At 34.6% G+C, this 26,723-nt stretch overlaps 1 protein-coding gene across 1 annotated transcript in view; it reads left to right on the top strand.

Annotated features, from left to right (window-relative positions):
* LOC149775380 (rRNA methyltransferase 1, mitochondrial-like) overlaps window positions 1-26,711 on the top strand; it is a 30,944-nt gene extending 4,233 nt beyond the window's left edge. Inside the window, exons 2-9 of the mRNA XM_089944399.1 lie at window positions 239-476; window positions 1,574-1,635; window positions 2,623-2,686; window positions 3,646-3,725; window positions 4,357-4,459; window positions 10,834-10,945; window positions 17,193-17,321; window positions 23,452-26,711. Coding sequence (XP_089800525.1) covers window positions 239-476; window positions 1,574-1,635; window positions 2,623-2,686; window positions 3,646-3,725; window positions 4,357-4,459; window positions 10,834-10,945; window positions 17,193-17,321; window positions 23,452-23,522 — 859 coding nt within the window. The 3' untranslated portion in view covers window positions 23,523-26,711. The remainder of the gene's footprint in view (window positions 1-238; window positions 477-1,573; window positions 1,636-2,622; window positions 2,687-3,645; window positions 3,726-4,356; window positions 4,460-10,833; window positions 10,946-17,192; window positions 17,322-23,451) is intronic.
* The last annotated feature ends 12 nt before the right edge of the window (window positions 26,712-26,723 follow it).

Genomic DNA, 26,723 nt, shown 5'->3' with positions numbered 1-26,723 from the left:
CAGGCTGATGTCAGAATATTACAAACCTGTGTGAAAAATGCAAATCCTATGGTAAATCAACCATATGAGTTTGTATTTTCTTTGAGCACAGTTGGAATCGAACCAGGTCAATTAGACACTGTAAGCAAATGCTTTTCCTCATGGCATATATGCAGCTTCTATTGTAGGTAAATGTTAGTGTTTATATGTTTTAAGTACTGTTGATGTTTAACCTCATTTTTACTTCCATCATTTGCAGGAAGAATACATCAAAAGAAAAATTTGCAGAGGTGAAAGGAGAGGTTTTGTTTGGAGTTTTCCCAGTGAAGCTGGCACTTGAGGCAGGTCGCAGAAAACCTCACAGACTTTTCTTGAAAGAAAGGGGTCTGACCGACTCCCTCAGGGAAACCTTGACCCTAGCAGACAAGCTAGGCATTGAGCAAGAATTTGTATCTAAGGAGATGCTGGACAAATTATCAGGAGATAGACCTCATCAGGTATAGCAGATTTTGCAAGAAATACAATGAAACATCTTTGTTATGAAATAGAGCAGAGGGCAAGTTATCTCGAGTCAAATGGAAATGGTGGGTTTTTGTTTGGCAAATTGTTATCTGCATCGTTGTGAATGTTATAAGGAACAGATTTTGTGTCCAGTCTGTTTTGTCTGTCCAGATAATTAAACAGTATGGACAATCAGTATCTTTTATCTGTCTGCAAATCACATATTTTAGCTGCAATTAAGTTCAACCTCCAGGGGCATACACTTTTAACAACCTTTTGATCAGCAAATTTCAGTTTTTATCTCAGTGGTAGTACTATTGTATTGCTTATTATTCTTATAAAATGAACAATAGTTGTGCAGGTTTTTAAACACCACTAAGTATATTACCGAGAAACGTGAAATTTGATGAGTGGATACATCTTGAAAAGTTTTCCATTCTTGTTGCAAGAAAAGGTTTCTGTGATCTATATTTTATGTTTCAGTGACTTTAAAGTTCATTTATTGGGTGCTGTTTGCATACCAGTCAGGAAACTTGACAAATGGATAAATCTCTGTTAATGCTATGTGCTTATAACCAAAGAAGGTCATTGTGACCAACAGTTTATGCATTACTAACATTGTTTAAGTATTTGTGTTTATGACTACAGCTTAGTTTAATCAGAGGGCCCTTTTTGACCAGTGCAATGGGAAGTATAAATAATTATGCTGGTTGAATGGTACGCTTGCAGTATTATTAACTGTTCTTTGTACATTTGGATAGGTTACCCTCATTGGTGTAACTATGTATAATACATGTAAATGAATATAGGAATTAGATGTGTGGACTGCATGCTTTGTGTGTGATAGCTCATAAAAAGTGGCTAATCAAGTTAAGTATTGATGCATGTACTATGCTTGTACTATTGGTTTTAAGATCTCTGTTATGTTGGAGACTTCAGTTTTTATCGGATTGTATTAATATGGAGCCATGACATGGAAAAAAATAAAGCTGCCAGTTTGTCAATATTATTGCTGTAAAAAAGATATGTGTGAGAATTTTTATTTTATTGCTGATTTATTAAATGTAATATAAAAATTATATTTCTTTTTTAGGGCATTTGTCTGGATGCATCTCGTTTATATGCCAATAATTTGGACTCAGAAATACAACTGAGGTATGAATAACAGTTGGTATGTAGTTGTCCTACATACTTACATGTAAAAAGAATAAATTACAAATAAATAATAAAAAAAACAGCAAAAGAGGAGAAAAACAATGGATAGACTAAATACTAGATACAAGTACAGTATACTGAAAGTAATCCATTTCTCATTGCATACTAAATGGACAGAAAGAAAAAAATGAAGAAAGAAAATTGACATCTCTGTGGTGTAAGCAAACTGTTTTTGTCCCCCATAATGATAACATAATGAGGAGATAGCAATTGGAGAACAGGTCAGTCCTTTAGTGGATCTGTCCACCATTATTTCTTTCTGTGTAGAATGTTACTGTAAAGTCTGAATGTAATATTTACATACACGAAAGTAACTATGTACAGAAATAATTGTTAATAGGTATTTTTCAGGCAAAAATAAATTTGTGTATGTATGCAGAAGAATAAAAACTCCAAGCTTCTTCCAATTACAATGTTTTCTAATGACATGATTTCTTTATCTATGAACCTTTGTCTTGTTCTACCATTTCGTTCATTGTTTTGTGTATCTAATGGCATATATATATATATATAGGATTCGTATCCATCCATCTCTGCAGAAGTTTTGATGGATTGCTGTTAACCCTGGCAAGCATTATATTGATTGCCAAAAGATGCACACTTTTGACAAATAAATTTGCTCCTGTAATTTTTTATAAAAGGTATTGTCTTTTTTAACTTGCAGATGAATGCAGTATGTGACAGAATTTTGACCAAATATAACAGATACAGTAGAATCTCCTTGCTTTAAACACATTTGAACATCTGGAATCAGTCAGATTGGTGATTTGGACCAAGTAAAATATCTATTATTGCATCAAACCTCATTGATTGCGAACACATATTCTCAAATAATATCAATCAGTCCCTTAAAGGCTTGAGATTTGGAGGTTCTGCTTTATTTGCAACATTGATTGATCTTATGTTTATTTCTTTCTATTTCTACAGAAGTGAGGATCTTATTGAAGAAACTGGATTGCCCAAAGTATGGTTACTAACATATCGTATTAAGGTATTTTTGATAACTTTCTATATGATATTATTTAAAATGCCAAATTGTAATGAATATGGCATTTTATATTTTACATTAATTCTACACATTTTATTCAAATATAGGATTCCTTCACTATAAGGCCTTTTATTATAACATGTTTCCAGTTCTAAGGAAAGTATGGTCATGAATTCCATTCCATTTTATTAAGGGGCAGTAGTGTTCTGTGGATCATGTACTGCATTATAAGGTGGTCTGACTATAAGGCAGTTTTACTTCTTGGTTATTATGAACTCTTTAAAATCAAAGTACCCTGGCATATATATTTTTTTAAAAACTGCCTTCCCTGTGTACCAGATATGTTTAAATTGAACAGCTCTTATAATTCCTTTGCTTTTTAATGATTCTGCTCAGACTTTGGATTTTATAATATAGAACAAAAACAAAACATTCTCCTGTATACTGACCTACATTTTTTTTTACCATGGCCACAGAAATAAAGGGTTTGCAGCCAGTGTTTTAGGCTATGGACATCTTTTTCTTAGTATTTTATTTTGACCTTTGAACTGGAAAATTTTGTGCAAACCCCACCCTTCCCCCCACTCCCACCAGCTTCTATAGGGATAAAGACTTATTTGTTTTGTGCTGTCCATCTGTCATATTTACTTTTTACACAAGATATCTAAAACTTAGCAATTGCAGACCAAATTGGATAGTTAGATACGGTGACTGGGTCCCAAGACCTGATCAGGTTCTGGTGACTGACCTTATTTTCAAGGTCACATGGTGATAGATTTTGCTTTCAAGACCAACTTCTTTCATGTTATTTTATCACTTAGGTTGCTGCTTTCAGTAATTTGGATTGAATTGCTTAATCCGCATCAAATTCTTTACTCTTTTATTTAAAACATTCTTTCACGATGAATTTAAAATGCAGTGTATCAGTCAAGTTCAGTAAGTAATATTATTGTATATTTTAGGATCCTATGAATTTTGGAGCCATTTTACGATCTGCATTTTACCTTGGCATTGATAAAGTTCTCTTCCCAAAGAGATACAGGTATATTCTTCTGACTGTCAATAATTTTCTTTATGAATTGGGAAGCTAAAAATTGAACTTAATGTGTTTACCACCAATGTTTACAGCATTGAAAATAAATATGATTGACTAAAAATTAAATTCATTGTGTTAACCACCCACATTTGCAGTATTGAAAATTAATACAACTGACTTTGAAATTAGTCGCTTTAAACTCAAAAATGTTGTCAGCTGAAATTGGGATTTAAAAAAAAAAATAACCAAAATAATTTGCCAATATCATATAAGTGCCACTTGAAAAAAAGGTAAGACCAGGATAAATAAACAGAATAGTTTTGAATTTAGTTTTCTAAACAGAGTGATGTATGTCACCAAGAACTCTCCTCTTGAAAAATTCACCAAAGCTTTTGTATCTTTGCACTTTTAGAACTTAACTTTTAAACAGCACCATCTGGCCATTATTGTGTTGATATGCTGTTAAACATACATACATACATAACATACAAGGTGTATACAAGTGTAAAATGGGTGCAGGAGATAATACAACTCTTTTCAAGAAGAATGATAAACAATTTGCTGAAATTCTAAGAACAGATATTTTTGTAAAATGGGTAATGCATGTGCCAATAATGTATTTTATGTTTTTATATAGCTGTGCATTAAGTCCTGTAGTGAGCAAGGCTAGTGCAGGGGCGCTAGAAGTGATGGATCTAGCTTGTATTTCTACTGACACAGCTCTGATGGAGGTTTTGGAGGTATTTTTGTGTAGATCATTTCCTTTGTGTGTGTGCGTACATGTACATGACTCTGATGGAGGTTTTGGAGGTATTATTGAGTAGATCATTTCCTTTGTGTGTGTGCGTACATGTACATGACTGATGTAGGTTTGGGAGGTATTATTGAGTAGATCATTTCCTTTGTGTGTGTGCGTACATGTACATGACTGATGGAGGTTTGGGAGGTATTATTGAGTAGATCATTTCCTTTGTGTGTGTGTACATGTGTTATTTGAGAGAGAAGGGGATAATGGTGTGTAAGATTTTAAAAAATTTACTTATTATGTATCTTGATTGGAATGAAGCATCAGGCAGTGTCTATAAATATCCTTTTTCATGAACATAATTTACATTTTCATCTAATAAGATGTGTTCACAATATATAGAACAATGAATTATTGCATATACATGTAATTAGAAATAAATAAACTAATTAACACTTACTGATTTATGGTAAGCAAAAAGGAGAAAGATAACAAAGAGGAGAGGAGCAAGGAAGAGGTAGAAATTGTTGACATTTTCTGGATTTTTCAGTTTATTCTAATATTGTTATAATGTCTTAAGTAACTTCATATGAATGGAGAAAATCATAAAATATAATTTTATTCTTAGTGCATGACTGGAATCAGATCATTGTATCACATGATCTTCAGCATAGTCCAGTCCCATTAAGATTCTCAGAACAGAAGTTACAAGACAACATTTTTCAATTTATAAAACCAGACAAACCAAAACTATATTCATTTGGTTGCAAGATTTAAAGTTCGGGTATGTAAATAAAACCAGTAAACCTGTAGTGAGAGACCATCCTTCTGATAAATAAAATAGTCTCCCAAGACAGGTGGTCTCAAAAGTCATAATAAGATATAACAAATTATCCTGTGCATAAGAATCTGACCTCAACATAGGTGGTCATCATTTTTAGTGGTTTTTCAGGTCAGGTGAGATTGTATTTTAAGTCTTGTAATATGTTCCATTTCTCATTTAAATAGGTTCCCCAATCACGTTACATTAGGAATATTAGCCTGTTACCTTGCGAATCCAGCCCCAGTAAAAGATGAAAATCATCTTTACCTGTCCATCTCATACAGACAAAGGGCAATGTTTCTTACCCACTATCTTCCCTTGCCACCACCATGTGTCACTACGTTTTAGCTTCACTGCTGTACTGATTACATCATGCAGTTACACCAGTGACAATCCAAACCATCTTCGTTTTTCTAATTTAACATCCAACATTACTTTTCTTAATCTGTTGTGTGGATTAATCATTATATTGCATGTTGTATACATTATTTTTACAAATTTGATTGATTTTGTCACCTTTAGGGACTTTGCCTACCTGAGACCATGTTATACCATGCTATTTTTGACCTTTTGCAAGGTCATTACCAATTAGCACGATTTTGACTATTTTAGCTTCCTCCATTTGTGACAGAGATACTGTTAGTGAGTTTTAATATGCTGCATTGCTAATTTATGCTTGGTTTCTTTTCATTTGGTGTTGTTTTGACAGAATTATAACTAGGAATTATGCATCAGTTCATAACATGACTACAGGCTTCTAACACAACACATTTATCACTTTTCTGTTAGTAACAAGAGTGATTTAGTGAGTTAGTAATATACTGCATTACTAATTTATGTTTTATTTTTCTTTTCTTGTGTTGTTTCAGTGGGATTTCATCCAAATGCTTAAAGTGCAAAACATTTAAAGCAAGGGAGGATAACCACAATTCCCATATTGTACATACAAAAATGCATCGTCAACACCATGCAGCATATGTAAAAGATTGACTCTCATGCAAAACAGTCCTCATTAGGTCAGATAACTCTGTGTTGGTGACCTGTCTCCTCAAACAGGGAGGCACCAGATCATATTGGATGGTCTCTCCATCAATCGGTCTTTACTTGGATTTGTGATATTTTGGGGGCATCTGATGATCTACATTTTGTGACATGGTGGACTCACAAGTTACCCACCTTCGTATCTCTAGACCCAGAAGCTTGGGCAGTGGATGCACTGTCGTATCAGTTGGGAGGGTTTTCATCATTTGCCTACCATCATATGGTCCTAATACCAAAAATAATTCAGAATTTATGGGGTCCAAATTGCAAGATGATTCTGATAGCCCATCTCAAATGGACAAGTCCTGGGTCACCAATCTACTCTATGTAGCGATTGATCTACTCAGGAAAATTCCAGCCAACCCGAATCTTCTCAAGCATCCATGGTCATGAGTGTTCCATTCCTGCCCAGGCCATCCTCTTCTCCATGCTTGGCTCTTATAAGGACAGTCTTGTGACACTGACAATTTAAACCTTCAATGTGGAGAGAATCTCAAGAACAAGAAGGCCCTCCATCCTTTTGAGGGAAAGTGGCGTGTTTTCAATGACTGGTGCCATACCAATAACATCGTCCGTCTGAGTGTCTCCATTCCTCAACTGGCCAACTTTTTCTCTGGCTCTTTGAGGAGAAACAGTTGGCCCCAGTCTCCATCAAAAGCTACTGCTCCATGATATTGGACACATTCCAGCATTGTGGCAGACATGTTTTGGGGCATAATAAAGACCTATCAGCTCTTATAGCTCTTTCGGGTCTCAATCAAGCAAAAATCCCATTCTGTTTACAAATAGAACCAATTCTGGGGTTTAACATGGCTTGATTTGATTCAGTTCAAGCCTACACTTAGGTAAAGTTACTATCATACAAGACATGTTCCTGATAGCTTTAGCTTCTGTATGCAAAAGGGTAAACGAGTTGCCAGTCCATTCTGTCAACCGAACTCTCTTCAGTTCAGATCCGAGGGTTCAGTGGTTCTCTTGACACAATCAGGCTTTGTAGCCAAAAATAGTTTACCATCTGTCAGTCACCAAAGAGTCTACACTTCATTACTCTCTTTCATAATCAGGTCAAGAACAGCAGCCATGCTAGATCCTTTTTGCATTCTTAAGAACTAATTGAAATGCACAGAGACAAGTCATGGCAGGGGCAAATGTCTCTACCTAATGGTGAGAGCCAGGACACAGGATATCACTCCTCAAGCCCTTGCTTCATGGATGAAGTGGGTTGTATGCTGAGTGTACTTTGACATCTCACCAAATCAGAGTCACCTCACAAAGATTATGGCTTAAAAGCTTTGAGCTATCACTGTGAGCTTCATGTTCGAATGTAACAGTTCAGTCCGAGATGTAATAGAAGTTGTTGGCTAATATGCAGAGTCAACCTGTTTTGTTTTTATCTCAAAGATTTAGTGACACAGAAGAAAACTTTACGTCTGGTTGGTCTGGTGGTGGCAGAACAGATGGCCACCAAACCCAACTAGATCAATCAACACAGCCTGTTATCTTCGCTGGATTCTTGTGTAAAATTTTGTAGGTAAGAAGATTTCAGTATTCATCTTTGTAACTGTATGTAAGGGTCACAGGTCAAGTGACCCCAGAATGTGTTGCTTATGTTATTAGGAGAATGGGTTATCATTCACATGGGGACCCATCCATAATTCCCTAGAAAGATTCAAGGTAGAGGTTGGATGCTCAGCATCTTCTCCTCCTGTTACTTATTCTCCTAACAGAATGTATTGGGGAACATATTCAAAGTATATTATGTTTCTCTGAGAATACTTGCCCAAACACATTACTTAATAACCCTCCCAACCACCCTGCCATGTGAGCATCCTCATTAGTGTAATGCTCAGCTAAAAACTAGTGAAACCTGGCATTGGCATTGGGAGGTAATATGCAAGAGTTATTGCCCATTATCTATATGAGCTAGACAAAAGACAATTTTTATCTTTTAGTAGAGCTGGATTCAAAAGGTAGCAGGCTATTATTCCTAACATAATGTGATTGGGTAAGTATTCTTGGAGAAACATAATTTACTGAAAAATTGGCTTGCTATTAGTATCACACTCTTATGACAAAAGGTTACTGTGATCTACATTTGACATGCTATTGGCTTGGGTTAAGTTTTTGAGCTTTGCACATAACCAAATAGGTTTTACTGCATCCTGTATGGATAATGTTATGCCGGAATTATTAAACTTGGTGAGTGAATGCATCTTCAAGAGTATTACTCCCTCGTCACAAAAGTAGGTTGCTGTGACCATATTTCATGCTTCAATGACTTGAGTTCAGTTTTGATCTTTAACTGTTGGTGCTTAAATCATTAAACCTGATGATTCTGTACATCTCTGTTAGTAGGATGCATCTTTATAAACATTTCTTGCACATTCCTATACTCGTTTATACTTGTTGAGGTTTACCCATCACAATGTAAAGTGTATGACCAATAATGTAAGAAAGTTTACTGTTGAAAAAGCAACATATTTATGATTATAACATAGCACGCAATAAATGACCTTTATTCCAAAAATTTCACTAGAGTCATTGTAGCATGAAATACAGGTCAGATAGACCTTTTTGGAATAAGGGTGTAATGCTTTTCCACTCTTAAATCATTTTATGATTCTAGGTAGGATAGCGTGCATATAGCAGACTCGTGGTCGAGAGTTTAACATAAAGACTTGACAAATACAGTACAAATGAAATATATGTCACAGTTAGCTTCTTTAGTTGTAAGGGTTTGGTAATAACAGATGCGTATCATAAATTTTTTTATTCTAATATGAACAGTGACTGAAAGAGGGACAGAAAAAAATTTAACCCATGTCAGTGAACTGTAAAATATGGGACATTTAAATCCTCATTTCTGTAATGAGGAATATTTCTCAGTAAGATGCATCTCCTAACAATGTTTCATTATTTTATATTTGGTATTATGTTGTTATACATATTTAATTTTTATAATGATTGTGTGTTAATAATATAATACATATCTAATATTTCTCTCAAGTGTGGATTAAATATTCAGATTATTATTATTGTAAACATGTTTACCAGAATTTGAATTAAAAGATACAGTTTTGATTCTGACCTCAGAATCATCTAGAATTGAAAATTTCATTATTTTCCAGAAAATGGTAATTGCAACCTAGGTCAAGTAGATTGGTATATAATCTTGTTTATGTAAAACTTGTCTCAACATCTTGAAGCTGAATCAGTCTTATTGTTGCGTTCACTTTTCCATCTGGGTGGATTGATTTATTGAAATTATTATTCACTGGAAATACAAAATGCTCATGAACAACATTCTTTGGCAGAAACATTATTTTGGAATTATAGTGAATCAAGAATTGTTTTTAGATTATATTATTGTGATACAGCAAAAGACTCTTAGCACATCGCCACAAACTAGGCCACTGGTAAATTAGGCTGTTCGAGACTTCAGGCACATCAACTTATTCAGTATTGGAATTTATTTGGAATACCACTGGAATTCAATTGGAACTTTATACATTTGGAATTGTGATAGAGCTTTAGGACTGTCTGGGATTTAATTCACAATACTTTAGGTTCTTTTTAATGTTTCATATTGTATTCTAGGAAAATAAATTATTTGTTGAATGTTACTAAACTTGTTGGTTTTCGCTCTTTTACGTTAATTAGTTTCTGACCGTTGAGTTGTAACAATGTGCATAGCATATAATAAGCCTGTATATATGTGAATATACTTATTCTAAGCTAGTAAAGTTAGTGTAGGTCACATTTAACTTATTTTTTTATGGATGTGAGACTAATGGAGATGTATACAATGATATATTTTAAAACACAAAATGTAACCATGTCAGTGAAGCACTGTGACCTTCTTTAGTGTTGCATTGTTGTGGTACTAATAGTACTATCATCTTGTTGGAAGATTCTAGCATGAACATATCTTAGGAAATAGCCTTAATAAAACACAAAATTTAACCATCTGAGTTAAGCGTGAAATTGGGTCACAGTGGTCTACTTATATGATCAGGATATGGTACTTTTCAAGATGCTTTCTTCGCCAAGTTTCATAATTCCAGTATAACAGGATTTATACAGGGCGCATTTTCAAAGTTAAATGCAAATTCTAAACCAAGAATATCCAGCTGATGAACGTACATGTACGTAGTCAAGCTTCTTAGCTCCCTCTGCAGGGGAGATTGCTATTAAACCCACTCCAAGCTGTTGTCAAGAATCTAGGAAGAAAGAATGATTGAGGTGCAGTGAGACTTTATGTGTGCATATGATTGACTATGTGCTGATACTGACACCTGTGCTAGTACAAAAATTTTCCCCTACTTTGTAGAGTTGAGTTAAAAATTTGTCTAAGATGCTGTAATTATGTCTATATTTCAAAGTGCACAGTCATGATTAGGTCAGTATTATTCAGTTTGTATCACTCTTGTGGTAACATCTCAAATTGTGTGTTACACTTATAAAGTTTTCAGTATTTGTGCATGAGATTTCTACTTGAATTTCAGAGATGGAAAAAAGCCGGTGGACAGGTGCTGGGAACAACTTGTGATGAGTCATCAGACAAAATTCAACAGCTTAATGGTTGTTCAGTTGATGTCCCAACCATTATTATTGTGGGTAAGAACCACTATTAGTGTCTGTTGATAACTGTAAATAATGTTTCATTGGCTTGTTTAAATTTTATACCTAGCTGTAAGGCCAAGTGACTTTATGATATGACCCAGTGTCTGCTATGAGTCATCTGTCTGTCAGTAATCACTTCTCACCACTTTAAAGTTGGACTATTGGCTTACATCATGAAAATCTCAGAGTTCAGTATTGAGCAAGATCTGCATATTAATGAGGCAAAATTGCAATCATTGTGCCCTTTGTCACTCTGTGATTCTCCTGACTTGTCCCATCCATTATTAGATATTTTGACAGTTAACTTTGGCTGGCAGGTCAGGGTGCATCTGTTATGTCAAAAACATGATAGACACTGAAACCATCCATCTGCCACCTTCACTCCACCCATGGGGCTAGCAAAATTATGCGATCAAATCCTACCATCCTAAATTTTGTAAGTAGATAATTTAGCTGTTCATTCATAAAAGTTTTTTTTTTATAGTAAACTGACACAAAAGTCAATTCTACAGTGTTCACAATATGGACCTCCTATTCTTCTATTGCTTGGTCACATGATCCAAATCTCCTGGTCAACATTTTTCATGGCTTTATCAAACAATCATGTGACTGCCATCCTGTGTACAGAATTTACAAACAACTGCCTCACATTTATAGGCTGCTCTCATCCGATGTAGAAATGATGATAATTTGATTGCATTTGATTATGCACGACTCAATATTTGTTCATCATATGACTAAACAATGTTGCATAAATACTGGATATTGGCTCAGATGTTGTGTAAACATACAAATTACTTTAATTGATATATCTGAGAAATAAAATATTTTTTATATTGATTTCAGGAAGGTATGAGTCAGTACAAAGGTCGTATAATTTAGTTAGTTCCTGGGCAAAGAAGCTACCCTATGCATTTACCTCATGGTTTTGGCAAATTCAATGTTTTCAAAAGCATGGGATTCCCCTCCTCTGATTGGCCTTTTTCCAGTTACTAGGCTGGAGATTTAAAGTTCCGCTGAGAAAAATTTGAAAGCAGCACTGGCAGGGAGAATATCAGCTGATATTATTATGAAAGAAAAGCAAAGATGCCAAGTGTCCATAGTTGTCTTATGTTTACTTTTTACTATCCTGTGATCTCGTCTTAGCTGTCCAGATATCTTGCATGAGATGGGAAGTTATGGGGAAACTTGGAATATGTCCCAGAGTGTTCTGTGCAGAGATTGTTTGCCATGTTCAGTCTTTATTTGCTGTAATCACTGGTCTATGCTAGGCTATAGGTACCACACATGCTACATGAAAACACAGTTTGTGTCACCTTCACCACACCCCCACAATCATGTTTTGAAAAAGAACATTGAAGTCATCGTAGAAATAAAATGGGCAGTTTTGAGAGGTGGGTGACCTTTTTTGACACCACAGTATGCATGTGAACTGTATAAACAGTGAACAGTCATGCTTGATGTTGATGGAATACTGTCACTTTGGTGCAGTTTTATACAGTTGATTATCATACAGGTGATTAAAATATAATTCATTCGGAAAGAACCACCCTTGCACAGATTACTTAACTGACTGACAATAGCTTGAGTGATATTGTGTTTTGAATCCTATGTGGAAGAATGCATTAGGTTAATTTGCGTAGGTGAAATGCATGAAGTGGAACAACCCAATTTGCTTGAAGTTAAACAAGAGATGCATATTTAAGAAACAAAAAAGTTATTACTCTTCCTTGCCTTGAATGATAATGTTGAAAATATCTTTATTAAAGATTTCTAGGTAGTTCTTGATCAGTGGTAGTGTTTCTTTGAAGTTTGATTTTATGGTTGTTTGAATATTGTGGAAGTGTGTTTCATTTTTTAAAGCAAAACACAGTTTTGATTCAGGGAAGGATGAGCTATTGGTAAAGTGAGCAATGACCAGTAAAGCTAAATCTTAGATCTGTTGGTTGATGAAGTATGACTATACCAAGCATACTAGCAAGGGGGAGCATTTTATTCTTTGTACATACTGCAAACACCATATCAACATTAGTCCTTCTGGAGTGTACAGCATCCATCAACATAGTAACACCACTCATTAGTGGGACAATACACAAATGGAGAGCTGAATTCCAAAAATGACTAACATATTTAAGATTATAACTTTTGTGGCTATTGCATATTTGACACTCTCTCAAAGCAATGCAGCTGCAAAAAAGATCATTAAAAAAGAAAAATTGCCATGCTGAGAAAATTGAATCTTCATGCTAGTTTGAACAATGGAATCAGCCAGTCTCTGGTGAGTGTGAAGATGAACTCTAATGACACCTGCATCACCTTCATCCAACCCAACCTGAACAAAACTACCATGAACATCAAAGAATGCATCTAGTTAAGATGGTATTCTTCAGTGAATTTCAAAGACAGAAACATGGTGTTTTTTAATTTTAGTGTGTGTATATGTGTGTGTGTGTGTGGTTGTACCCAGGTGTACAGACCATTTAAATATCTTGGTTTGAATGAAAACCCTCCCAAAATTAAATAGTCAGTCCCATATTTTACCAACTTTTTTCAGAGAAAGATATTTTATTTTTTTCATTCAATTTTAATTTCCAGACATTTTCTAGGGACATGTCTTTACATAAACTTGTTCTCAATTGTATGGCATCACTATAATGGTATGTGCACACTGGCCTTCCTTGGGACCTCAGACAAACCCAACTAAGTATCAAAACCCCTAACACTATCATGGAGGTTGGTCAGTATGAGGTACACAATCCTTGGTAAATTTAAAATGCAACACAATCCATTTCAAATTTTTTTAATGAACACTATTGATAGAATATTGTTCTTGATGTTGGAACTAACACAAGTATCAACCATATATCATATACCAAACTTAAAGGTGCACATATTTGTGGGATATACTTGTTTTCTAAAATATCCTTTTCTTAAAAACAAAAATTAATTTTGCACTAATGTTGTGTTATTATAGATACCTAAAAATATATACCATTATACAAGAAAGGCAGTTTAAAATGGAAAAAATAAAACAATGAAAATATACCACTGGAAATAATGAGGGAGAATCGGAGATAAAGTATGGCTGTCTTATAAAAAAATGTACTTCATGGCCAATCAAAAGAAATGTTTTATTGCTGTCACAAGTTTGAGAAACACAAGTTGTTTCCCTTGCAAAACCATGCAAACTAAATTTTAAAAACTAAAAATGTTAGATGCATCCATTTCATTAGAACACTTTATAAACATTAGCAAGACAATACACCTTAACGATAAAAATGAATATTTTGACAATTTATAATTGGAGAAAGAGTAGAAATATTACAAGTAACACTAAGCTGATGGAATTATTGGCTGTAAGATTAGTTTTTAAAACCGATGACTCATTACATTTATGAGACATGATTTTAATGATGTACTGCAGGTGGTGATTGATGTTTATTGAATCAGAAAAAAAATTGTTTTTAATTTATTTTTTCCAACCTTTACAAAGAAATAGAAACTTTGGTTGCCTAAGACAAGGGAGGAAAGAAATATAGACACTGGAAGGGAAGGGATTATACCGCTCTGACATGGGGAGATTATATTCCAAATGGACTAAGCTACTACCCTACTACCCTCATGTACAACAGAAAATTTGCTCCCAAAAAAGAGGTAACCATACCTGCCCAAGAATTCTGAAAATAAAGTCAATGGACCAACAAATATATATACATAAAAAAGAAACTCATAATAACTAATATTAGACTAACATAAAAAGGAAGTGGTAGGGTTTAACACCATTTCTCAGCACACGATAGGCTATACATGGTGGCCAGTATTAATGGTAGAGGAAGAACCTGGGAAAACCCTGGAAAGAACCACCGACCCACGAGAAGCTACTGGCAAGCTTTCTGACATACCCACTTGGCTGAATCCGAGACTTGATCCCATGCAGACAGTGGTGAGATGGCAGAGATCCGTAATGGAGAATGCTTTAGACTACTTAGCCACTCGAGGCCACCATGGATGGAGAGAATTAAGGAAACATTTGATTAAGTGCATTGATCTTAGAGACTGTGCATTTGCATAAACAAAGTGCAGTGCTGTAATTAGGGATTATTACTTCCCCAATCACATTGATGTTAGCAATATATGCCTGCTACTTTGTAAATCCAGCCCTACTAAAGGATGAAAATTGTCTTTCCTGTCTGTCATATAGACAAACGGCAATAACTCTTGTCCATTACCTCACTTTGCCACCACCAGGTGTTGCTAGTTTTTAAGCTTTGCAGTTGTACTGATAACACATACATTTTACATCAAACAATCAAAGCTGACTTAGTTTAAAAATTTGACCGTCCAATGTTAAATTCAGATTTATTTTGTTGGACAAACATTCTTCTACATGTTGTATAAATTTTTTTTTATAAATTATTTTTACAGCTGTTTCCAAATTTGAGTGACCATGTTACCTTTACAGACTTGTCTATTTAAGACCATGTTACAACATGCTATCATTGAACTCATGTTGTCATTTATGAGTTAGCGTGACACTTTTAGCATAGTCCATTAGTCATCTATACCACCAACATCCAGGCTGATCAAATGAACATTATTGTTTATGAGATTAAAGCAATCTCTGCGAGCCTTGCATTTGAACACAGATAAATTAGAATCTGTTGACTGGCATGCATAGTCAATCTTTCTCAAGTTTTTATCTTAGAGATTTAACATCACAGATGCTAACCTTGAATCTGTTATGTCTGGTGGCAGCAGCCCAGATGACCATCAGACCCAATTTAAACAATCAACACTGCCTTTCAGCTTCGCAGTATTTGCCAGTGAAATTTGTATGTAAGATTTCAATAATTATCTTCTTAACTATGTGTAGGGGTCACAGATCCAGTGATCCTAGGCTGCATTGCTTATGAAATTAGAAGGAGTTATCATTAGCATGGGGTCTCCAACCATCATTCCCTGGAAGGATACCCAAGGTAAAGTTTAGTTGTTCAGCATTCCCTCCTCCTATTACCTATTCTCCTAATGTTAATGTGATTGGGGAATATATTTGAAGGAAAAAGCAAATTTTTAAGTAAAATTGTGTTTCTTCAAGAATATTTCCCTAATCACATTACTTAAAAACCCTCCCAACCCCTTCTGCCATATGAGCATCCTCATTAGTATATTGATAAGCTTAAAAACTGGCAGCACCTGGCTGTGGGAAATGAGGTCATTAGCAAGAGTTATTGCCCTTTATATGAAATAGGAAATCTGCATTTCATCTTTTAGTAGGGCTGGATATGGGAGGTAGCAGGCTTATATCCCCAACATTAATGTGATTGGGTAAGTATTCTCAGAGAAACACAATTTACTTAAAAATTTGCTTTCTTTACTTAATTATAGATATTTGTTTGTAAGTATGTATTATTTTCTGATATATTTTTTCTCCATTAAATACATATTTCTTGTGAAAAAACTTTTATAAATTTATTTGCAGAGAATTATTTCTAAAAATGTGACCAAATTCTTTATTGGATTGCTATTTACTGTGAAGAATGTTTTACATTCATTTATATAATGATATATATGGCACTATAAATAGTAACCAATCAAATAAATTGTTTCATTTTATGATGTATTTTCAGCGGAAAATTTTTGGATACCTTTTTAATATTTATGCACTGTTAAGAAGCTTTTTCATTTGTCCATTTAATGGCTGATTTAGCACTGTGAAAAGTGGCCAGTAAAATAAAGGCTTTCATATTAAGAAGTAATTTGAATAGAAAAAATATTTGTAAAAGTTTGTCTGAGGCAATTTTTGAATGCAAAAAGTATTGATGTTTTTCAAGTTTAGAAAGAACAGAAAATAATATTATGAAAGTGACGTGACCAATTTTTTTAAGGACTTCTTTACCAACACTCAGGGGGCCCGAGTGGCCGAGTGGTCTAAAGCGTTCTCCATTACGGATCACTGCCATCTCACCTCTGTCTGCCTGGGTTCGAGTCTCTGATTCAGCCAATGTGGGTATGCGAGAAAGCTTGCCAGTAGCTTCTCGTGGGTCGGTGGTTCTTTCCGGGGTTTCCCCAGGTTCTTCCTCCACCATTAATACTGGCCGCCATGTATAGCCTATCGTGTGCTGAAAAATGGCGTTAAGCCACGCAACAACAACCAACATTCAGACCATAATAATTTTTGTTCTAATTATCAAGAAACTAAAACACATAAAGCTTACGTAGTGGGTTTATTGCTTTGTTTCAGGCAATGAGAGAGAGGGCCTAGACGAGGATGTCATAAAATCATGTGATAAACTTCTATACATAAACCCCATTGGAAGTGTCCATGTCTCTGGTCCTGTGATAGACTCACTCAATGTGTCAGTGGCTACAGGTAGGTAAACTTTACCCATGTCCGTAAAAATTAAAGAATCTAATGCAAATTGTTTTGTCAGTGATGCATGTCAAATTAAGGTTACTTCTGAGCCTCCAACCATGTGTAATAGTCTCTTCCCAAATAAGTATTTAGAGGAGATTCAAAACATTTCAAGAGAAGTTTACAAACTGGTGAAAGCAGTTATAACTATATTAACACAATATCAAAGTCCCACAGGAGTACATTCTTGGATAAATTAGATGTCTTGTTAAATGTTTATTATCCTGAGATATGCAAGCAGTTGGTGTTGAGAATACTTTCAACCATCTTGAAAAACTAGAAATGTACTAATAGCAGATATGTCTATATTGATTTCTCTTTATACTTATACATTATGAAAGGGCACAGGTAAGGATTCCAAAACAGAATGGTCACATGGTTTTGGTCACGAGAGCAGAGCAATCACTGTCCAGTACTGAAACTGTGTTGATTGACTCCAAGTGCAGCATAAAATATTAGAAATTTACTATGGTTGATTTGTATTCCATAGTCTGCCTGATAACTGAAACACTTCCAAGCAGAGCTTTTTCATTGAATGCTTTATGGTGAGGTCTTATGGGTGAAACAAAATCTTGTATGTTCTACTGAAGACAGTAGTTTGGAATACTACCTTCACCACTTCCCATCCTCCTTCCCTGTAGAACTAAGAATTACATTGAAAAGGGGAAAGAACTTATGATAGAGTGAAATACAGCAGAAGCGTCACCAAATGAACCTTGAGGGTCTGGTTTGTGTGAAGTATATCATGGCAGCTGACAATTCATTCTTGAGGCAAAAAGGGTCACTATCACTTTTGCAAAATTGTTCAATTTACTGGAAATTTTGAGTCTCAACCTGCATTCAGAATCATGGTTTAACTACATGTTTGATGTGCCAGGCAGTTGACAAGTACTGAACCAAATATCTGTTGCCCTACACCATTCCGATATTTTTAAAAACCAGATCATTGAGTTCTGGAACCAACTCAGCACCCATTTTATTAATGTAAGAGAGGGCAACAGTAGTAGTGTCCAATAACAGTCCTAATTGCTAAATAAATAAACATAAGGCTTGAATATAAGCTGTTGGCAAGAAGGCAAAATATGTCATGACCCTGTGTAATCCCAGCATTGATGGACTGTGACAACCTGGCCACAAAATGCATTCTTGAATCTACAGCAGGTTAGTTCGTGATTCTTTCCACAAAGAGACATACTAATTCATCCCCCAGTGGTGCCAGATTGAGTGATTTATCATCATTGTTGAAGGGTGGTGACATCCACTGTCACTGCCATCAGCTTGGGATATTTTTGATGATAAGATAACATTTGGTTTTAAAGTGACCTCACAGAGAACTTTTTTGTGGCATTACTAAGACAATTTTTCAAACATAAATTCATCATTACATCATTTGAAATATATTCCCAGGAAGCATTGAAACACTTACACCATCCACCATTTGTAATACTTGTGTTTGTTCACCGTTGCAAATTCTTTATCTTATGCTATTTCAAGCTGAAACATATTTTCTTGATACGATTGGCATATTTACTAGATATAATTAGCATAGTTCCTTGACATGGACATAGAGAAATGCCCAGTGAACATATAACCCCACAAAATAAATTGACTTTGTCTATGTTCCAGGTACTTCTGAAGCCTTTCTATGTCTTCTTAGCAAGGACACCAGTAAAAGTTTTTCAAGTAATACCATCTTCTTGAGTCTTACACAGTTTGAAATTATATGCTGCTCTTAAAACCAATAGTGCATATTCATTATTGTTTTATACATTGACCTGAAATCATATATAAACAACTTGCCATTTTAAAACTAAGTTATAAGATACTTTTGGCCAATATTCACATCATGAAACTGAAATAAAATGAAAAAAAGAAATCTGACTCCTATTTTGAACAATATAAGACAGTTCTTGAAGCGGAAGCAAAATGTGGTATTTATATTAACAAAGTCTATGAAATGAATTGGGTTTCTTTTCCTTGAAATTCTGCAAAATGGTTAAACTTTTACCTCTTGTTCATCTCAACTTTTAATTTGTATACTAGTGTTTTTAGATGTGAATACCACCAAATCAGAGGGCCTGACTCTGATAATATCTCAGTAGCTCTCACAGCCAAGTATGTTGAGTCTAGCCTTGAAAATTTATTACACTTAATAAAAATATATATACTTAAATTTGTAATAAATATAGTTTAATGAGTAACATTATATAATCTAATTCCTTGATATAAACATCTGCTTTTTAATAAAGTGACATTTTCATGCGTTTCTGAACCCTGTACATTTCATACCGTTTTCAAGTTTACATTTTTTTTAAGTAGCCATGTGCCCGGAGGAGTTATAGTTTTTGCTGTCTTTGGTGGCCATTATTCTCATAAACAAATGCCACAGTATTTAAAAAGCAGGTGTAGGTGATGAGTGTGTATGTTTGTTTTATTTCTGTCAAATATGTTGTGAAAAATCGGCAATGTATATATGCCAAATGGACAGTTGACCTTTTAATTAGGAATACAGTCAAATTTAATAATGTAAGCTTTTTACGTATGAAAATGGAGAATGTACCAGGTGTAGTGAGGTTGCCATTTTAAGAAAATGTTAATCTTGATTGCCAGCACCCTTTGCTATTTCTTGGAGATTAGCTTGTTGTCACTACTGTTCCTTTGCAGTGCCCTGGTTATTTATCTGGTACATAAGAGACCAAGTTTGTGTCACACGACTCTCATGACATTGCTTGAAACAAAGAGGGTGAAACTAGCCTAGCTAGTTGAAATAATTGCTCTCCAGGCCTTTGACAAGAGCTCCAGTAACATGCCCAATGACTGCTTTGCAACTGCATGACAGGAAGACCAATGATACGTCTGATCTCAAGGTCTAAAACCATATTGACACTAAATATAGCTGCAATGAAGAGGGTAAAACTAGCCCTGCTAATCAAAATAACTGTACTCCAGCCACATGACACGAACTCAAATAACATTGTTGATCTCGGTCTCATGAACCATATCGACACCAGATACAACTGCAGTATTTCAAACAAGAATAAAATCCTTTTGTTCAGCTCTAACCCAGCACCATCAACCATAGTTTCTTGTAAAAATTCTACATGCAACAGGAATCTGGTTTTTAGTTGTGTGCCATCTGCCATTTGTATTGGCATTATTGTAGCAGCACTAACCTGAAAATTTGCTGTAGGAAGGAATTGATGTACACTTATAAAGGAAAGAGTGCTAATCTGAGTCTGATGGTATTTTACAGGTGTCTTAAAACATGAGTTGACACTCAGAATTAAAGGAAAAACTACAATAAATTTCATTACTAGCTAAAAGCATGAACTGACCATCACTTTGAACTTGCTTATTGACCAGTCACATGACCTATACATCATCTCGTGGAGTCCCTTAGGGTACTGAAGGTCCAATGAAAATACAAATAACTCAGTATTTGCTCAAAGGAACAGAGGAGCCTGGTATTGGCTTGAATAATTGCTGGCCCTTAAATAGCTTAAAACAAATACTCTTGCTCTGATTTGTAGAAGAAAGGAACTTATTCTATTGTATTTTTGGGGGGGAAAATGTTCTTGAGATGAAAGGAAAAGAAGCATTGAGGATGGATGGAAATTCCCTGGTACCCCATGAAAATTGAATGGTTGTTTTTAAAAACAAGTACTCTGGTGATGACATATCTCCCTGTTTACCACTTATGAAAAGACTCCAACTAAGTCTTGTGTCATATGATCCAGCAATTTTAATTTCATATTGTGCATGTACTCTGTGCTGCAGCACTCTCAATTTTTCATCATGAGAACATAAACAATATTCAATGTAGAAAGTTCTAAGTATTAATCAGCATCTCTACAGAATTTACTTGGTTAAAATAATCAGAACCATTTTTGTGATACTCTGGAAATGAAGATGTCTACCAACAGAACACACCTCCATTACATACCAGTAGGAAGACAAAAACAGAATAATCTACATGCATCACTCTAACAAAATGCCTGCAAGGTGATGAAAGGATTTGTTAAAGATTTATATATAGGAAGTTGGTATTTGCAATGAGTTTTTAAGCATCACAAAAATATCTAAAATATTGAAACTGAAAAAATGTGAATAGTCAGATGTAACTACAAAAATCATAAGCATACAATGTGTACCAATTTTCATAGAACATCTAAAATGGTTTTCGAGTTCCACTCTGTAAGCAATAGTGTGACTGATGTATGGATGATGTTGGTTGAAATGGCATTTGGAGCACATGATTGGCTATATCATGTAGAGGTGGGAAATGGATGGATGAAAAGACAAATAGATGGAAAATTTTAAAACTATTGGAACTAAAGAATTGTGAATAGCAAGAGGCACATTTTAACCAATAGTCCAATATGTGTAACAACTGTTTTAATGGTATCTTGAACAGTTTTTGAGTACTGCTGCAGAAAATGAATGGATGGATTGGTGAGTTAATGGACAGACAAATCGATGAAAACATCAAAGATACTGAAACAGAAATATAGAAAAAAGGTATATCTGGACCACAAACAGAAATATAGAAAAAAAGGTATATCTGGACCACAAACAGAAATATAGAAGAAAGGTATATCTGGACCACAAGCAGAAATATGGAAAAAAGGTATATCTGGACCACAAACAGAAATATAGAAAAAGGTATATCTGGACCACAAACAGAAATATAGAAAAAAAGGTATATCTGGACCACAAACAGAAATATAGAAGAAAGGTATATTTGGACCACAAACAGAAATATAGAAAAAAGGTACATCTGGACCACAAGCAGAAATATAGAAAAAAGGTATATCTGGACCACAAACAGAAATATAGAAGAAAGGTATATCTGGACCACAAGCAGAAATATGGAAAAAAGGTATATCTGGACCACAAACAGAAATATAGAAAAAGGTATATCTGGACCACAAACAGAAATATAGAAAAAAAGGTATATCTGGACCACAAACAGAAATATAGAAGAAAGGTATATTTGGACCACAAACAGAAATATAGAAAAAAGGTACATCTGGACCACAAGCAGAAATATAGAAAAAAGGTATATCTGGACCACAAACAGAAATATAGAAAAAAGGTATATTTGGACCACAAGCAGAAATATAGAAAAAAGGTATATTTGGACCACAAACAGAAATATAGAAAAAAGGTATATTTGGACCACAAACAGAAATATAGAAGAAAGGTATATATGGACCATAAATCTAATATGTGAGCCAAATTTCAACTTTGTTTTGGACTAATGCTCTGGAAATGAAACTGAATGATGGAAGGATTGATGAAAAAACAAATGGATGAAAACATAAAGGATAATGAAAATGGAAAATTGTAAATAGCAAAAGACACATCAGGACAATTAATCCAATAAGTTACAAAGTTTCAGAGGGCTACCTTGTAATGTTTGAGAGTATGCTTCAGAAATGAAAATGTTTATGGGCATATGGAAGGAATATGGATATATTTCATACAGGTTGACAGACATAGAAATCCCCATATTACATACAGGTAGACAGACATAGAAAACCACAAATTACATACAGCTAGACAGACATAGAAATCCCAAACTACATACAGGTAGAGAGACATAGAAATCCCCAAATTACATCCAGGTAGACAGACAGACATCCCCAAATTACAGATTTAAATAAAACAACCCTAACTCACAAAGCAAACTTGTTCTGTCAGTATCCACATGACTAGAAACATTATTAATTGAATATCCATATTTAAATGTTATTGGATATAACATTCATGAGATGAAATAAATTATTTAATTGTAACAAGCTGCAAGTAAGAGACTGAACACAATTTTACATGAAAATAAATTTTACATGAAAATAAAATGGCATTGGACAACAATGAACTTTGTAAAATGAAAGTAAATGCATGGCAAAAGGTTTTATCCCATTTCACTGCAGAGATTAATTTGTAGGTTAAAGCATCTAAGGCAGAGGATATTAGTGAATGTGTAATGACAAATATCTTGTGTGAATTCCTCCTTAGAGATTGGCCATTTACTGTATGTATTCTGTTTTAGGTGCGTTTAATTTGTATGTATTTCTATTTCAAGGTATAGTGCTGTACTCTGTAATGCAGAATAGGCAGAAATACAATAGGACAACATCATGTATACCAGAATGACTTCGAGATGCTGCCCATACACTTTCAGTATTCCAGCCATGATAAACACAGGGAGCCAGTCTGATAAAACATTGGAACTGTCGATTGTACTGGACTTTCTCATCAAGAAAAAGATCATAAAGTGTTCTAAAAAATAATGTTTTCAAATGCATTAAGCTATTATCTCAAACCCAGCTTTGGCATCAATGTTGGTGTCCTCTTAGATAAAAGCATATCATGTGTCCTAAATGTCAACCATTTTTTTCTTCCTGGGTCCTGGGTTTCATAGCAATTACCCCTAGAGTAGAGACCTAAACTGGTACAAATATTGGATATATAATTTAAATTTTTGCAGTTAGCTCAGGATTTTTGTACTGTATATATGCTGTAATACCTGGAATCATGAAACCTGGCATGGGGATGCATTTTGATGAGTACTACACAAACGTAGGTCAGTGTGACCTTTCTATTATGCTTCAGTCACTATTTTAAATTTTGTAAATATTTTTCAAGCTCTTTTTCATAACAGAACCACACAACTATGTGATTGTATCCATCTCTGTTAGCACCATACCTTACCACAAAGGAAAATTACTTAGTGACCCAGAGTCCACTGCCCTGTTAGATTTGTGTTTAGCTTATGACCAAATAGGTTTCTTGCTTGCATATATATATATAGAGAGAGAGAAAGAGAGAGAGAGTGAGAGTGAGTGTGTGTGTGGTAGTTAGTTAGTCGTGTCCAGATACAGGAAAATTGGTGAGAGGATTCATCTTTACGAGTACTACACCCTACTACATGACATATTTCATGCTTCACTGATGCTTGATTAATTTGTGTTTTAGGCTTATTGTTCAAGTGCTGTTTATGCCAGAATCATGTAAGGATGTTACATTTCATATTTTACAGGCTTGAGTAAAGTTTTTTGGGCTTACCTCAAAACCAAATCTATTTTTTTAAGCACCCTGTATACAAACTTATACAAAATTCATGACTAAACCATCATCACAGAAGTAGGCTTCAGTGACCCATAATTCATGATTCACTGCCTTGGTTTCAGTCTCAAGCACTGTTTGTGCTGGAATCATAAAACTAGATGTTTCTATGCATCCTATTACAACAAAAGAAGGTCACTGTGATCTGTATAACAGTTTATTGGCTTATGTTTTTTTTATTTAGCTCATAACCACACTGGTGTTTTATTTACTGTATAATACTGCTATACATTGAAACCTTAAACATGGCAAGGGTGCATCTTGATAAGTACTTTTTTAATAGGAGGCCACTGGGACTTGTATTTCTCATTTGTAGACTTTGGTTCAGTTTGACATACTTACTACAAACTGTGTGAGTTTATATATCTCTTAGTACCATACCACAAAGGTCACTGTCTTAGGTTGTTGCATTTAGCTCATGACTACCTTGATTTTGGCATGCTCTGTGTACTGTCCTGAAAAAATCGTGAAACTGGGGAATGCATCTTTATGAGCACTACTCCATCATGTAAGCAGGTCCATCTCGACCATATTTTATGCTTCACTGATTTGGGTTAAATTTTATTTGCTGCTTGTTTCTCTCTCTCTCTCTTTAATGATATGCATCTCTATTATTATCACACTCTTAAACAAAAGAAGCTCATCAAGGCCTATATTTAATTTTTTGCAACTTTTGTTTTGCATTCATTTAATTCGTGACCATAGGAGTTGTTCGCATGTTATATGCATAATGTCCCAGCAAGAACCATTAAGTGTAGTAATTAGATGCTTCTTGATATTAAGTTCCTTCTTGCCAAAATGAAGTTTATGTGACCTCTATTTTATGTTCATTGATTCTGTTCAAATTCTGTGTTTAAAGTTCATTTCTTAGAGTTCTTTTTGTGTCAGTCATGACATGTGATAATTGGATGCATTTGGGTTACTACAGTACCCTTAAAACCAAAGGTCAATGTTACCCATAGTTTACGCTTAATACATGTTAAGCATTTGTGTTTATAAAAAGTTCACATTGCAAATTTTAAAGGATTGAAAGTTCAGATGTAAAGATGAAAGAGTGCAGAAAAACCTTTTGGTGAAAAAAATGGTTAAATATCAGTTTAGTCTGAATTTATTTTCGGCACGTAAGGTAAATTGAGGTTAGCTGTGTAATTGGTTAAGGCAGGAAGAAACCATTGTTTGGTTAGGAACACCTGGCCGTTGTCCACAGAAGGTATATGACAGTATATACAGGACATTTACATAGGAAATTGGGGGGGGGGATGGCTGTGGTGAACAGGTAACAGCCGAGTAAAGATGACCATTGAGGCAGGTTTGACTGTAGTTTAAAAGGAGTAACAATAACAAACTTGTGCCCATGGATGTTGAATGTCGAACAACAGATAACAGAACATTCCATAACCTTATTTGGTCTAGTTCCAATCCTCAAATTCGGATTGCCATGACTTATTATTTGGTGATGAAATATTAGTGGCATAAGTATAAACTGTACATAACAAAAGAAAGAAATGTCATTGTGTGCATTTTTATTTGGTCCTATTAATGATTAACTGAAATGCATAAGCGTGGCCAAATTAGATGAGACCCAGATTTTAGGAATGAGTTACCCTTAGAACAACTGTGAAGAGTTTGTTATGAAAGTTATAACTGCCAGCAGGCCAAGGGCAGCTTCCCCATAACCATCCTTAATGTGTATTGTTAGTGTAAAATAAAGGGGTACTTATAATGATGACAAAAAATTAACAGTTTCTCTTCTACAAAATGTGACATCCATTTTTAGGAACACAACAAGTGTAAACATGTAGTTAACCTCATTATGAATATATGTTTAAAAAAAGAAGCCAGAAAGTTGTAAATGTGATCTGGCAATTAATATTTGCCAAATGTTGATCCTGTTGTTGTATGATAATATCCCTTATTAAAATTACAAAGTGTACAAACAAGGTTTTTCGATATTTTTGTCCTCACGCCTCAGCATTACTATCCAGGATCTTTTCTTAGTGTGAAAATGGACATGTATAGATTGAAATTGAATTTTTCATTCCGTCACCAGATTTTGTACCATTACAGTTCTTGGCATGTTTTATTATTTGTTTTACCATTTATTTTTAGCCTTTACTCATTACCAGTCATTGACCAGTTTTCATTAATATTTTCATGTTTGTCTGAATTATTTTTCTTGTCAACTAATAATTCACTGAATAAATGCTAAATTGTTTAGTTCTGTGTGTT

This window comes from Sinohyriopsis cumingii, chromosome 19 (assembly GCF_028554795.1).
Source record: "Sinohyriopsis cumingii isolate HCF-2022 chromosome 19, ASM2855479v2, whole genome shotgun sequence".
In the NCBI taxonomy this organism is placed as follows: Eukaryota; Metazoa; Mollusca; class Bivalvia; order Unionida; family Unionidae; genus Sinohyriopsis; species Sinohyriopsis cumingii.
This window is presented reverse-complemented; position numbering and strand designations above follow the sequence as displayed.